The 16,537-nt window shown below is 38.1% G+C and overlaps 1 protein-coding gene across 1 annotated transcript in view; it reads left to right on the top strand.

Moving 5' to 3' along the window:
• Positions 1–12,435, top strand: part of pgk1 (phosphoglycerate kinase 1) — a 30,439-nt gene extending 18,004 nt beyond the window's left edge. Inside the window, exons 5-11 of the mRNA XM_073057984.1 lie at positions 1,076–1,179; positions 2,726–2,845; positions 3,836–3,950; positions 5,549–5,728; positions 8,580–8,757; positions 10,660–10,758; positions 12,098–12,435. Of these exons, the coding sequence (XP_072914085.1) occupies positions 1,076–1,179; positions 2,726–2,845; positions 3,836–3,950; positions 5,549–5,728; positions 8,580–8,757; positions 10,660–10,758; positions 12,098–12,138 (837 nt within the window). The 3' untranslated portion in view covers positions 12,139–12,435. The remainder of the gene's footprint in view (positions 1–1,075; positions 1,180–2,725; positions 2,846–3,835; positions 3,951–5,548; positions 5,729–8,579; positions 8,758–10,659; positions 10,759–12,097) is intronic.
• The last annotated feature ends 4,102 nt before the right edge of the window (positions 12,436–16,537 follow it).

The following is a 16,537-nucleotide window of genomic DNA, read 5'->3' as shown; positions in this document are numbered from 1 at the left end:
ACAGTTGAGGCCAGTTCATTGGCTATATTTAAGAGGAAGTTAGATATGGCCCTTGTGGCTAAAGGGATCAGGGGATATGGAGAGAAAGAAGGTACAAGGTTTTGAGTTGGATGATCAGCCATGATCATACTGAATGGTGGTGCAGGCTCGAAGGGCCGAATGGCCTACTCCTGCACCTAGTTTCTATGTTTCTATGTTTACATTTTTCCAGTTACTGAATAAAATATGAAGGAATTTATTGATATAAAATATTTGTATTCATTCTAATCAGCCTCATAATTCAGCAGAAGATGCACAATTTGGTCAGGTTCATAGGTTGTGCCTTTCAAAGCTAGGGTTTACTAATATTGTTTTTTTTAAGTTACCGTCAGCCACTTTTGGCACCTTTAATTGGTTTAGCTGCAAACAATATGCAGTTAGCTGAGCAAGAAATGATAGGATTAATTTTGAGGGAAAAAAATAATTAATCTGAAGCTCTACTTCCACTTTAGAAAAAGGCATTTATAATTCCTCTTCAAATATGAGAAAGTATGAATGATGAATGTGGACTGAATTTGTTGTTACAACTCATGTTTGGTTAACTAGGCTGAATTTACCAGTGTAGCTCCTTCTCTTGTTCAGCGTTTTGTAGGTACTTGTAGACAATCTCCTCAACAAGAAAATGGTTAAAAAAATCACCCAAGTAGCTAGTTTCATGTTGGTATCTCCACTTTGTTTGGAATACCTGCACACTTTAAATACCTCTTTATGCTTGTAATCATATATGTACACAAAGATCAAGTTTTCCTAGATCATTATGGGAATTTTCAATATATACAGAACTGTTATGATACAACTTGCTGTTTTATACTAGTAGAGTTTTTTTTTAAAGTCTTGGTTAAACATGACAAAATCGGATTACTATTAGAGTTTGGTTGTTGAGCATTTACCATAATAGCTGGAGAGTATTCCACTATCTGGGCTGCTTGACCATTTTGGATATGTAAATGAGGGGAAATGTACACAGTTGAAGGGGGGGGGGAAGTCTCTTATTTCTCAACACTAACATTCTGAAATGAAATCTAATCTTTTGCAGATAAAAGCAACTGATGAAAAGGTTAAGTCTTTCCGAGATTCACTGTCCAAGCTTGGTGATGTGTATGTCAATGATGCTTTTGGAACAGCACACAGAGCTCACAGGTGAGCTGGCTGAATTGGAGGTGGATGGATCAAGGAAGAATTGAAATACATATACATAATGTGATTAGGTGAAGAATACCATATATAGTTCTGTGCAAAAGTTGTAGGCACGTGTATAGTTAAGAGTGTCTAACATTTTTGCACAGTACTGTAGTAATTTTATTGCACAGTACTGCTGCTGCTGCAAAAAATGCAAATTTCGTTACACATGTGAGTGATGATAAACCTGATTCTGCCATGGGTCTCTATTGTAGACTGAGAGTGGGTAGGGGGACAGGGAGAGGAGAATCATGGTGGAGGAAAGGGGAAGGGAGAAGGGAGGGAGCGGGAAGCAACTGAAGGACATTCTGTAATGATCAATAAACTAATTGTTTAGCATCAAATGACCTTACCAGGTGCCTCAGGGCTGGGTGTTTTTGCACCCACGGCACTCCACCCTCACCATTCCCAACATCCTTTGCTCCCGCTAGATTTACAAACTCGCTCTCTGCTCCATATTGACAAATACAGTACTGTGCAAAAGTCTTTGGCTCCCTAGCTATATATGATAGATAGATAGATAGATACTTTATTCATCCCCATGGGGAAATTCAACATTTTATCCAATGTCCCATACACTTGTTGTAGCAAAAACTCATTACATACAATACTTAACTCAGTAATAATATGATATGCATCTAAATCACTAACTCAAAAAGCATTAATAATAGCTTTAAAAAAAGTTCTTAAGTCCTGGCAGTTGAATTGTAAAGCCTAATGGCATTGGGGAGTATTGACCTCTTCATCCTGTCTGAGGAGCATTGCATCGACAGTAACCTGTCGCTGAAACTGCTTCTCTGTCTCTGGATGGTGCTATGTAGAGGATGTTCAGGGTTTTCCATAATTGACCGTAGCCTACTCAGCGCCCTTCGCTCAGCTACCGATGTTAAACTCTCCAGTACTTTGCCCACGACAGAGCCCGCCTTCCTTATCAGCTTATTAAGACGTGAGGCGTCCTTCTTCTTAATGCTTCCTCCCCAACACGCCACCACAAAGAAGAGGGCGCTCTCAACAACTGACCTATAGAACATCTTTTGCACAGTGCTATATATTTATTTCATACAAGATGTTTTGGTAGATTTGTTTCTTTAAAAGAACTTTAAGAAGCCATATGTAAATAAAATGGCAAGATGTGTGGTGAATGTGAATTTACTTGTAGCTAAGTGTGAAGTAACATGCCTTGATAAGAAATATCATGAATGGAAGTAAACATAGAGCTGAACAATTTTAGATTTATAATTTTTAAGTGATGGTAGATTTTAAATGCCAAATGAATTTTGAATTTTATAAATGGGTAATGACATTATTATGAATTTACACAAAAGATGGATTATTCTGCAGTTAGTCAATAGAAATCTTTTATATATTCAGAAATAGATATAAATCCTTAACCATGTGTTGAACCCAGAGATCCTAACCCATTATATGCAAACTACTTTTTCCTATCTACTATTGTTCCTTTGACTATAGGAGATTTACCCTTTTGTTATTTGTGGTTTTGTATTAGTTCCATGGTCGGTGTCCATTTGCCACAGAAAGCTGCTGGATTCTTGATGAAGAAGGAGCTTGAGTATTTTGCAAAAGCTCTGGAAAAGCCTGAGAGACCTTTCCTTGCCATTTTGGGAGGGTAAGTACCAAAACTGTCCAGCTATTCTGTACTTGGTATCTAAGAACTTTCAGAACAACTAGCATAGCTACTTTGTCTGCTTTATTGGCGTGTATCCTACCTTTGAAATACAATTGAAAACCATAGCACTGTTCCATAATCAGGCTGCAGAAATGTTGATTCAACCTTGAATCTCTTAAGATTGATTTGATTTAGGAAGGAACAAAGTTACCAGTCTTTATGGTGTGTGTTGTAAAGTGAAGAACTGTATTGGCCTGTTTATAGTATAATTAAAATAATATTTTGAATTCTTGCTTCATAGTTGACATAGATAATTCTCTACAATGGACATCAAAGTATAACATATATATATATATATAACTTGCCTTGTGCAAGAAATGCAGCCATACATAAATATGCAATATTAAAGCTTAAAGTACATATTCCTGCAAGAATGTCTGAGAAGCAGATTGCAATATAGTATTACTGTCACCTGGGGTCAGTGTTGTGCAGAAGAAAAACTTCCTATGAACCACAGGCACTCTGAAGATGACTTCAATGTCAGTTCAAGGAGTGCCATTGGAATTTATGAGTGGGATGTATCGTATGCATTCCAACTGGTAGAATAATATGCATTAGAGAAATGCTTTTAATGCATTTACTTAGACTATATAAACGTACGTAAGAGTTACAACCATAATCGGTGCAGTGAAAAACTGACATCCTTAGAAGTTTAATTAAAATTGCATGTTTTTGGACAAACTTGCCATATCACTTTGTGTTTCCTGGTGGAAGATTTAAAAATACTTACTCCAATTAAAACATGTGTTTTCAATAATGTGTTAATTAAGAGTTTGAATCAATTAAATTTTATCCTAGTGGAAGTTTTCTTGTTCATTCAAGGTGATATCACTTTTCAGCACTGCTTATTTGTTTAAGCAGAAGTTTAATGTAATAACATAAAACTTAAATTATGCAACTCAAATAGCTGCTTCTGTTACTGTTCAATAGGGCTAAAGTCCAGGACAAGATTCAACTGATCAATAACTTGCTAGATAAGGTGAATGAAATGATTATTGGAGGAGGCATGGCATTTACATTCCTGAAGGTCATTAATAAAATGGAGGTATGCTTGCCTACAGAATTGTAGTATGGTTCTTTCTTTCGCTAAGTTAAATAATGGATTTTGTGCAACAATCTTTCATTTATTTTTAATTCAAAGATGGGTATTTTGTTAAAACAATTGTTCTTGCCATTTCTGGCTTTCATACATTGAATTTATTTTTGGTAGTTCTAAAGCCAATATTTGATTTTCTGGCTCTTACCACCAATTTTTGGGCTTTGGTACATACAGTACTGTGCAGAAGTCTTGGGCACATGTATAGCCAAGTGCCTAAGACATTTGCACAGTATTTTATATTGATTAAAATATGAAGGTGGTTGGGAAACAGAAATAAGAGTACTTAGCTTTGTATTAGCTCAGCAGTCTCAAGTGATATTTGGTAACTGGAAAGACAATATACAGTACTGTGCAAAAGTCTTAGGCACCCTATATCTTTTGCACAGTACTGTAGATTACATTTTCCTTGTCAGAGTCATTTGCAGTGAATAAATCTTTAACTACTTGAATTGCACCGTCATCCACAACTACCCTCTATTATCATAGGTTTGTAATGTACATGCAATTCACTTCAGGAAGTTTCTATTGTGTCTTTTCACGTAATGAGTTTCATTACGTTGCAAAAAATGAAAACTCTCATTACTTTTGCTATGATCTGTACTGTTTCCTAGCTGACTGTCCTGAAGCTGGATATTGATTTTCCTTTTTTACCCTACTGAAACTCTTAAATCTCTCCTTTTTTTTTCTAAAAGTTATCACAATACAAAGCTGTTCAATTAAGCTAGCTACAAGTCTTCAGAAATGAAATCATGTACATTGTGCATGCTTTTATTTGTGGAACAGATAAATAAACATGACTTGTACTATTTATTGCAAATGGGTGAAGACTGTCCACCAGTCAATAAAACTGAATAAACAAGATTTTGATCAAATCTACTTCATGTATTTTTCTTTGTGTTTGAACTCTCCTTATTCATTACTGTTCTCCATTATTCACTGCACAGTCTGATTTTTTTTAAAGATGCAGTTCCATCCCCTTTCTCTTTGGCTCTGAATTATACATTTCTGCTGCTGCTATCAGGACCTCGGAGATTCCCCAAACCCCCACTGTATACCCTGGTGTTCTTGTCCTAGTTTATCAGTATTTATTTTTGAGAAGATAAAATTTATCTTGGTTCACTTTTTTTAAACTTATTTATGTGGTTTCTGTTCTAATAATAATACATTATCTATGGGTCTGACCTGGAGACTAGAAATGATAACAGCTTGATTTCTAGGTGTGAAAGTAGACACTATTTTGGGGAGTAAGAGTTATCTTAAAATATGAAATCTTTCGTTTCTGTTCTGACCTAAAATATCATATGTTTCTATACAGTCCTGATGGATTTGCACTGTGATATTTTTCTTGACATTGATTATGGTGAAAGTACATTTACTTTTGTACATTTTTTTTGTAAATTGAAAATAAGATCATTTATTCAGTAATGCTGTTCAATAGTATCATGTGGCATTTTCTGTACATGGAGATGAGAGTAATTAAAATCTCTGTCCACGACAGTAAGGGCATAGTGTGAAGATTTTGTCACTTTATTTTCCTTTTTTAGATTGGCAATTCCCTTTATGATGAGGAAGGTTCAAAAATAATCAATGATCTGATGGCCAAAGCTAAAACTAATTCAGTTACCATCACATTGCCTGAAGATTTTGTAACGGCTGATAAATTTGATGAAAATGCCAGTGTTGGAGCAGCTACAGTAGCATCAGGCATCCCTGCAAACTGGATGGTAAGTTAGTACTGTGGATTGTTACAGGCTCCAGAACATTATAATAATACATTTTACAGCCTCCATGCAGCAAGATGAGTAAAGGGTTTCAATATTTTAGATGAGATAGAGAGGTAAAAGGTGAAGGGGTTGTATTTCCAATCAGAGGGATTGTTACAGCCACACTCAGGACATACTGATGGGCTCATCCATTCAGGCAATATACAGTAGGTAGAGCTCAAAAACTCTAGGGGACAGTCACTCAGATGGATTATGCTGTAGTGTAGATGGGTTATGGAACGATATAAAAGTAATGAAGTTGTCACAGTGGTAGACTTTAACTTCCTCAATATTGACTGTGATTTCCTTAATGCAAGAGGCTGAGATGGGACTGAATTTCTTCAGTGCATTCAAGTGAGTTTTTTGAAACTGTAATGGATAGAGGAGAGACCATACTGGACCTTGGTTTCAGAAAATGAGCCAGGAAGGGTGGCTGATCTTCCAGTGGGAGATCATATTGGGAAGAGTGATCACGACTCATTAAGTTTTAAGATAGTTATAAGAATAAGTCTTGACCTTGTGGCAAAGTACTAAATTGGGAAGGACAAATGTTGACAGGAGGTAGGGGTATGTCATTCTGAGCAATTGCTGTTGGGCAAGTCCACATCTGACATGTGGGAGTTGTTTAAAGACAAGCTGATTAGAGCTTGGGACTGACATGTTCCAGTAAAGAGGAAAGACAAGGATGACAGGGTAGTGGAACCTTGGATGATGAGATAGGTTATGATTATAAAAGCAGAGAGAGCACATGAGGAATATATAGATAGCAGTAGATATGGGGTGCCACGGTGGTGTAGCAGGTAGCGCATCACTTTACAACACCAGCGACACATGACGCTTGTTCAATTCCCATCACTGTCTGTAAGGAATTTGTACATTCTTCCCATGATTGGGTGGGTTTCCTGCAGAAGCTCCGGCTTCCACATTCCAAAGGTGTGTAGGTCAGTAGGTGAATTGTCATGTGGGTGTAATCTGGTGTCTCTGGATTGTTGGGCTGGGAGGGCTTAGGACAAGGACATAGAAGATGGTGAGAACAGTGTGGAGCATGCTAATATGCTAGGGCTTCAAGAAGGAGGTAGTTCCTGAATCTTTTGAAAAGGGTCAAGGTGGATAAATCCCTCGGACATAATAGGATGTCAGAATTGTCAGATTATCGTAAGAGGAGAAATTGGAGGGACCTTTTGTATCCTCTCCAGCAATAAATGAGGTCCTGGAAAACTGGAGAATAGCCGCTGTTGTTCCTTTTTTCAAGCAGGCATATAGGGGTATTCCAGGAAATTGTAGACTGATGAGACTCCTATCTGTGGTAAGGAAACTATTAGAGAAAATTCTTAGGGTATAGGATTTATGAATGAGCCCTGATTAGAGGTTTTCTGCAGTGCATGTCGTGTCTTACAGATTTGATTGAGGAGTTGACAAAGGTGATTGAGGGTAGGACAGTAGATGGTGTCCACATGGATTTCAATAAGGCAGGGTCCCTCAGGATAGGTTGATCCAGAAGCATAAGATACATTATGACTTGGCAGTTTGGATGAAGAATTTGTCTTGCCCATAGAGGGCAGAGGGCAATGGTGAAAGGAGGTTATACTCACTGAGGTCCGTAACCAGAGCTAGTCTGTGGGAATTAGTACTGGGACTTCTGTTATTTGTGATGCATATAAATGACATGGATAGAAATTTAGATGACACAAAGGTTTGTGGAGTAGTTTACAATGTAGAGTACTGTCAAAGGATAAGGGACAATATAGATTAATTACAGATATGAGCTGAGAAATAGCAGGTGGAGTTTAATCCAAGTAATTGTGAAGTATTATGCTTTGGGAGGTCTATTGTTGGGGGAAAGTATGCAGTTAACGTTAGAACCATTAACAGCTTTGATGTCAAGAGGATTCTTGAGGTCCAAGTCCGTAGCTCATTGAAAGTGGCCATAAAGTAGATTGGATGGTAAAGAAGTTGTATGGCATGATAGCCTTTTATCAGTCAGGGCACTGTATGAGAGTCAGGAAGTCGTGCTGCAGCAGTGTAAAATGTTAGTTAGGCCACATTTGGAGTATTGAGAGTTCTGGTTGTCCCATTACAGGAAGAGTGTGGAAGCTTCAGAAAGGGTGCAGAAGAAGTTTACTAGGATACTGTCAGGATGACAGGATAAAAGCTATAAGGAGAGGTTAGATAAAGTAAGGTTGTTTTTTCTGGTGTGACAGAGGTTGAGACGAGACCCGAAAGAAGTTCATAAGATTATGAGAGACCTAGATAGGGTATAGAGTCAGAATCTTTCTCAGGATAAAAATGTCAAGTACAAGAAGATATGCATTTAAGGTAAGAGGGAAAAACTTGAATGTGTGAGGCAAGTTATTTTACACTCAGTGGTAGGTGAACAGGGCACAGGTGGAAGCAAATAAGAGTGGCATTTAAGAGATTGTTGGACATTTGAAGATGTAGGAACTAAGGATCAAGTGCAGGCAGAAGGGTATTTGTTTAATTCAGCTTTGTATTTGGTGCATGCATTGTATGCTGAAGGGCCTGTTCCTAAGCTGAACATGTATTTAAATCAAATTGCATACCAAATTAATTCTTGAACTATGAAGTGTATTATATGGAAAATAGCTATCATCTTAGCTAAAAGGAAATGCTAGTCAGCGGGTCAGGTAGCATTTGGAAACAGTTAATATTTCAGACAAAGACCCTTCACCAGAACAAGTGAATTTTCACTGTAACACTGTGTCGTGTTCCTTCCTTTATTTGTGAATGAATGATATGCACCATATCTATTTTGGTAAATCAGGGTATGATTTTTATTTCTTTTCCTACCAAGGGTCTAGACTGTGGTCCTGAGAGTGTTAAGAAGTTTGCTGCTGCTGTGGGAAGGGCCAAGCTCATTGTGTGGAATGGTCCCGTAGGTGTGTTTGAATGGGACAAATTTGCCAAAGGCACCAAAGCTGTTATGGATAAAGTTGTGGAAGTCACCAAGCAGGGTACCGTTTCTATTATTGGTAAGTAGAGTAGAACTTAGAAGTTCCTTAAATCTGAAAAAAAGAAATCATATCGTTTTGAAGTCTTTATGAATAAAAATGGGCTGTTTCTCTAAACTGTTAACTAGCTTTTACAAATTAATATTTAGGTTTTCAAGTAATAGTTAAATTTTGCAAAACTTAATGTAACAGTGAAGTTGAATATCAAGTGTTGCAATTGAAGGTACTTCACAATATTTACTTTATCACAATATTTGATATTTACTGTACAGAATTTTGTGTTGATTAATTGGAATAAATTCTTCAGGCTACTTAACAATTTATTACTGTTTTTCAATAGCCTTCAAAAGGAGTTGTGTCCCTGTATTTTGAGAATGCTTAACAAGTGTGATGTTATGGGTGGTGAATATTTTTAGACCATATGCTAAAATTGGTGAATCGTAATACAGCTGGCCGCCTTTAGCTTCCTAATATCCAAAAAGTTGTAGTTCCTTGGAGATCGTTGGGCAGACAGGAGTAGAACTGAGGGTATCTTCTGCTCTTTATCCCAGACCAACTTCATAGTGCGTTCATGTGATGTCTGAGTTAAGTTAAATCACTGAAAATGTTCAGACTTTCTGGCTGAGCCATGGGAATACTATGATTGTAATTGATTCAGAAAATATAAATAGTTGTCGAATTATGTAATTTGAATAATGCAACCAATGTTGAAGATCTGAGTGGCAAGTTTTTCCACAAAATGGGTGGCGGGTATATGGATCAAGCTGCTGGAGGAGGTGGTAGAGACGGGTACAATCACAGCATTTAAAAGCATTTTTTAATAGATACGTGGATAAGAAAGGACATGAGCCAAATCAGCAATATGTAGATGGACATTTCGATTGGCAAGGGCAATTGAGCTGAAGGGTCTGGTTCCATGTTGTGCAACTCTGATTCTTAAGGTTATAATTTGTGTCATAGTCTATTCCCAATACCATTGTCTTGTTATATCTTAAATAATTTGTAATTCTGCTTACATGCCCATTGCCATAATATTTTGTGTGGAGCGATTGCATGTTCCTCCTTTTGACACCAATGTGACTTAGCACCTTCGTGAAAATTGGAAATCTAGCAGGTATTGGTAATAGTCTGTTAGGCAGGCCTCTCAAAGAGGCTAGAATCCAGCAATGCTAAATCTGGGTCTTCAGCAGAATGTTCTGAGGTAGTCTCTTGGTGGGAAAAATACTGTCTACTTCAAAAGGGGTATTCAAAGGACATGGGAGCTTGCAAAATCAAGAAGTCCCTAGCAAAGATCTTCAAATGAACAAATGATACAATTTAAGTTAAACTCTGTGCTTTTTTTGTCATCAAATTAACTTTTCACAGATCAAATTGGACTGGTTATGCCATCAGTGTTTGTTAAGCTGTGATGCTAGTGGAATGTGGTAGATAGTAACATTTAAGAGGCATTTAAACTGTTGTGTGAACAGGCATGGAATAGAAAGATGCAAACCACGTGCAGGTAGAATAATTAGATTGGCATTCTGGTCGGAGCAGACGTGGTTGGCTAAAGGGCTGGGATGTGACAAAGCTAAATCTACATCCTCACCTGTACTGTTCTATGTACTTAGAAAAGAAGCTGGCTCTTAGTCTAAAAGGTATTGTATAAAAATTAAGAGGATATCAAAATTAATCTTAGGAAAAAGTGCTTCCTACATTTTGTATTGGAATTCTATCTTGATTTGGACTTGGCACCTGGCTGTGAAGGATAGGAAGGTGTTAAAAGGCAATTAGAGCTTATAGAACTTGTGAATATATATTGTTTCTTGAATGTTTTTAAAAAAAAATTGTACTATTTGTTCATTATTACATGCTTCAATAAGGTTTAATAGCTGTAAGAAATTAAATTTATCTTCTGTTTAAAACCATTCTTCAACTTTGCAGGTGGTGGAGACACAGCCACTTGTTGTGCCAAGTGGAACACTGAAGATAAAGTCAGTCATGTTAGTACTGGAGGTGGAGCCAGTTTAGAACTGCTCGAAGGTATTCTTTCTTTGTTGTCTCTTTTGACATAAGTTTTCATAATTGTCAAACCATTCAAAAGCTCTCAACATTATGAATACCCGCCTTAATGTTTTATGTGACTAACCAAAGAAAGTTCCTTTCGATCTGGCTTTGCACTGATATAGTTTAAAAACTGTACAAAAACAGAACTAATTTCAACCTTTATGATAATTACGTTTTTCAAAGTGATACTCTTTCTAATGTCTGCACACTGCATTCTGCAACAGGACAAACTTTCACTTCATTCTGGCAAGGACTTAAAACTAGTTTTCACAAAAGCAGTCAGTGAATATTTTTCTGAGAAGTATCTGGCTCCCTACCATCGGATTATGAGACAAATAGTTATCAGAATTATTCTGAGTTTTTTTAATTGCATGATCCTTCATAGTTTTGAAAGCTCCTACAAATTTCAGCAAGCTACTTTTGGTCCTGAAATCCTATCGTAATTACTGATGGGTCATCAAAAAGAACTTAAAGTAGTTTGAAAACATTCTGTAGATGCTGGAAATCCAGAGCAACTCAGCAGGTCAGACAGCATATATGAAAAGGGAGAAATAGTTGAAGTTTTGGACTGAGACCATTCATCAAGGCTGGAAAGGGCGGGGGAAACCAGAATAAGAAGGTGGGAGGAGGAGAATGAGTACAAGTTGGCAGGTGATAGGTGAAACAAGATAAAGGGGAGGGTGGAGAAATCGGACAGTGGGAGTGATAGTTGGGCTGAAGAAGGAATCTAATAGGAGAGGGCAGTGGATTATAAGAGAAAGAGGGGCATTGGGGGAATTGATGGGAAGGTGAGGAGAAACGACAAGATGGGAGCCAGAAGAAGAATGGTTAAAGAGAGGAGGAGTGGGGAATAAATTATCAGAAGTTAAAGTAGTTTATGCTGCTCTTGTGATTTTAATGTTGAGGTTCCATATTAAAAGTGTAAAACCCCTTCACTTTGAGAATTCTTACCTAAAATATGTATATATGCAAAAAAAAGTAAATTATACACACTTTTTACAAAACAAAAGCATCACTGAACAAAAAAATGCACTCAGTGGCCACTTTATTAGGTACACCCGTGCATCTCATAAATGCAAATGCAGTACTGTGCAAAAGTAAGGCACCTTAGATATATGGATAAATGTTCAAGACTTTTGCGCAATACTGTACATTGACAAATATTTCATTATCTATGAAAATAAGGAATGTAACATGTAGATATTCTTTGCAACATTAATACTGAAATTTTATTTGGCAAGTTTTAAGAAGTATTTCTGGAAATCCTCCTGACTCGTCCCTTATTTTTTCAACCTCTTTTGTTTTTCATTTATAGGTAAAGTTCTTCCAGGAGTTGATGCTCTCAGCAACATCTAAGAACAAATGAACAAGTTTGAGTTCCTTGCTGCGCACACACACCTGGAGTTTCACGCCTCGTGCTTTAGACTGTTCAAAGTATAATTGTTTATCTGAGCACTGAAGACCTCGATACCATTACAAACTTGTCTGTTATTCCAAAATAGTTTTGATGTTGTCTGTTTTCTGTGTAATCAGCTTAACTGCTGCATTGTTGAAGCAGCAGTACTCTGTGAATATCACAGAATAAGTGTACGGTTATTGGTTTTACTGGAGCTAGACTGCAGTGACTGCTGAATAAATAAAGATGCATAAGCACTGGGCTGTCTTGTTCACAAATTTCTTCAGTGGCTGGAACAGCGTTTGGATTTGTCCAAGAGAAGTGGAGGGGTGTCTGTGGTCTTAACATCTAGTGTATCATAGAATATTTTCCATGCCTGTGGCCATTTTTGTAAAGTTTTTTTAAAAAATTCAGAATCGAGATTATTATCATTGTCTTATGATGTAAAATTTGTTGCTTTCCAGCAGCAGTACAGAGCAAAAATATACAGAACTGTGCAAAAGTCTTAGGTATATTTTTTAAAAAATTGTAAAGCAAAGATGCTTTAAAAAATAATGAAATGAAAAATTTCTAAGTATCAAAACAATTACTTTAAAGAACAGTAAACAGTTTTTTTTTTAAAAAGCTAAACAAAATCAACCTTCCCCAGAATGGAGCCTGCATGCCAGACTGTGATGCAACCAGTCAGAATGTTCTCCAACATCGTAGTTACAGCTCTGGCAATGGAGTTCAGGGTTAATTCCAGTGTCATCTGTACATCCTCCCCATGGAGTGCTTGGATTTTCCCTGGGTGCTCCAGTTCCTCCTACAGTCCAAAGATGTGCTGGGTAGTTTAATTGGTCATTGTCCCGTGGTTAGGTTAGGGTCAAATTTGGGGCTGTCAGGCATTGCTGGGTCAGCACAGCTCTAAGGGCCAGAAGGGCTTACTCCATGCTCTTCAGCTAAATAAATACTGTACAGAAAATTGCTGGAGTATTTCGTGACATAACAGATCTCCTCAAACTCCTATAGAAGAAGAACTGCTGACATGTCTCCTTTTGTGATTGCATCAATTTGTTGGGCCCAGAACAGATCCTCTGCGATGTTGGTGCTCAGAAGCTTAAAGATACTCTTTCAAAGCACACATTTATAAATTTGAAACTCCTCTTGCTTGGAGGTGGGGGGGGGGGGGGTAGAAAGAAAGAGTTAGCTAAATCCTCCCAGACTATGACATTGGCAAGTTACTTCTCAACCTTACAGGTGGCAGATGGTGCAGCCTCCTGCAGGAGGGGCAGGCTATAACTTTTTGCCATTCAGTATCAGCATCACTAACGTTGCTGGGATAAGCATGTCAAAGCCCATCTGGCCTAACCACACGAATGGAGCAGATCAGTAGCTGGGTGTTCTGTGATAAATGGCTCACAGCCTGATTCCATAACGTGTCCCCACCACCCACAAGATGCAAGTCAGGAATATAATGGAATACTCTCTAATTACTTAGATGAATGCAGCTGCAATAACACCGCAGAGACTCAATGACATCACAAACACTGGAAGCCATTTAGAACACATGATTTCCGATACAATCCAATCATTTTAAGATTGGTTTCCAAAGCATACAGTATACTTAGAGGATGGGCTTTGGATAACTCGTAATGCTCTTTCAAAAAAACCTGCAAGGGCTGAACGCCCATTTAAACTGCAGAAGATGACTGCTTCCTTTTTAAATGTCAAAGATCATTAACCATATAACAATTACAGCACGGAAACAGGCCATCTCGGACCTTCTAGTCCGCGCCGAACGCTTACTCTCACCTAGTCCCACCGACCTGCACTCAGCCCATAACCCTACATTCCTTTCCTGTCCATATACCTATCCAATATTTTTTTAAATGACAAAATCGAACCTGCCTCTACCACTTCTACTGGAAGCTCATTCCACACAGCTACCACTCTCTGAGTAAAGAAGTTCCCCCTCGTGTTATCCCTAAACTTTTGCCCCTTAACTCTCAACTCATGTCCTCTTGTTTGAATCTCCCTTACTCTCAATGGAAAAAGCCTATCCATGTCAACTCTATCTATCCCCCTCATAATTTTAAATATCTCTATCAAGTCCCCTCTTAACCTTCTATGCTCCAAAGAATAAAGACCTAACTTGTTCAACCTTTCTCTGTAACTTAAGTGCTGAAACCCAGGTAACATTCTAGTAAATTTCCTCTGTACTCTCTCTAATTTGTTGACAACAAGTTCCAATAGTGTTTGCATTTCAGTGTCGCTCTGGATCTTTCTCCCCTTTTCTTCAAATCTGATTTCTCCTCCTTGTCCAACCCACTGCCCTGTTTTCACCTCCCCTCTTCTCCCCAATCTTGAAACGATCAGTCCTCAGGAGAGGCCTTGGTATCAAACCTCTCCTTAGTCTATCTGTTGCTGAAACACCAGGTTATATCACCCAGCTGGCATGAATAGTCAACACTTGCTTGGCCAGCTTTCCTTCTTTGTTTCTCTGTGAAGTAACTCACCAGGATGTCACTTTCTCTTAGTTCCCACTCTGCTCTTTTCCTGGTTCCTCCTGAGCTGCTTTGGTTCTCAGTTACCCAGGTTTTAAAAAATTTAATTTCTCATTCTTGTTCCTATCTTGAAAATTATCATTCGGATATTGTATCCCCTATAATAGACCAGCTTTTACAAAATGGATCTTCTAAGTCCATGTAAATCCTGACCGGGGGAAAAGAAAAAGCAACACACCTGTTACTTTGGAAATAATCTGATTGCATATTGCATCTTCTGCAGTCACTTTTGCACACGTTAGTACGGAGTTATAGGGAAGCCAAAAGGCTTTGTCTTTTGTCCCAAAGAAATTATTTTACAGAAAGCCTAGAAAATATTTGGATTAAGAAAAAGTAAAAATTGTAGATTTGTGAAATGAAGAAATAGCATTTGATTCTGGATCAAATGTTAGATAAGATGTTTAATTTCACAATGTTACTGTTAATGCTTTGCTGAGTGGTATTGCCCTGTAAAATGTCAATAGTTCTGAAGTGTGAGATTTATTACTAAATTCACCAGCTGGCATTCAGTTCGCAGTCTGAGGTAGAGTACTGTGCAAAAGTCTCAGGTGCACATATATACACTAATGCACAGTACAGTACTGTATTCGTCTACATGGAGCGGAGAGTGAGGCTGTAAATCTGGTGGGAGCAAAGGATGTTGGGGATGGTGAGGGAGGGGTGTGGGACAGATGGCAGAAAAGTGCTGGGCAGGGGGAGGCACAGGCGCAGACACATCCAGCTCTGAGACATCAGGCAAGGTCACTTGAATCCAAACCACTGGTTTATTGATCATTACAGGACGTTTAGTGTTTCCCGATCCCTCCCCTCCCTTCCTCTTTTCCCAACCATGATTTCCGTCTCTCTGCCCCCTTCCCACTCTCAGTTAACAATAGAAACCCATATCAGAATCAGGTTTATCATCAATCACATACTGGGTGTCATGAAATTTGCTTTCTGTGGCAGCAGTACAGTGCAAAACATAAAGTTACTACAGTACTGTGCAAAAGTCTTGGGCACCTTCTCTCTCTCTCTCTCCCTCTCCCTCTCTCCCTCCCTCTCTCCCTCCCTCCTCTCTCTCTCTCTCTCTCTCTCTCTCTCTCTCTCCCCCACTCCCCCCCTCTACCCCTCTCTCCCCCTAAGACTTTTGCATGGTACTGTAAATTTGGATGTTGTTTCTGTTATTTGATAATACTCTCTTCAAATTTAAATCTGTGCAGAAGAATTCCTAATGGTTTGATGGATTATATCTGATCGCAAGATGCAACATTCATTCTTGATCCGTGTTCATCCAGCTATTGTTGGCGGGGTTGTTGAGATGTAAAGGATTTGATATAAAGTGGATAAAAATTATTGGCCAATTGTGCTGGATTTTGCGATAGGGTTAATTGATGTGGCTGTTTGCCTCCATCACACACTCTCCCCAATAAAAGATTTGTAGGAGCTACTATTAATACAACAATGTTAAGTGCCTGGAGGAGTAAACTTGACATGTTTATGAAACACTTCTGTGCCATGTCAGCATTAGCTAAACTTATATTTCTGTTTGAGACCATGTTTACTTTAAGATGTGATAGCTTATCTTTAAGAAATCTCTGTGGAATGTGGGCCCTGAAACTAAATGTTCAAAGTGGTGCTTTCTGGGTTTTTTTTTATTATTATTCATAGCTTATGAACATTACTGGCAAAAAAGTATTTTTATACCTTTTTAATTGAACAGAGTGTCTTGCTAGGCCATTTTAGAGGGCATTTAAGAGTAGGCTGGATTTGGAAGATCTACAATAACATATAGGCCATAGCAGACGTCCTGTTCTGAAGAATACTCATGGCCCTT

Source organism: Hemitrygon akajei, chromosome 10 (genome assembly GCF_048418815.1).
Source record: "Hemitrygon akajei chromosome 10, sHemAka1.3, whole genome shotgun sequence".
NCBI classification, from domain to species: domain Eukaryota; kingdom Metazoa; phylum Chordata; class Chondrichthyes; order Myliobatiformes; family Dasyatidae; genus Hemitrygon; species Hemitrygon akajei.
This window is presented reverse-complemented; position numbering and strand designations above follow the sequence as displayed.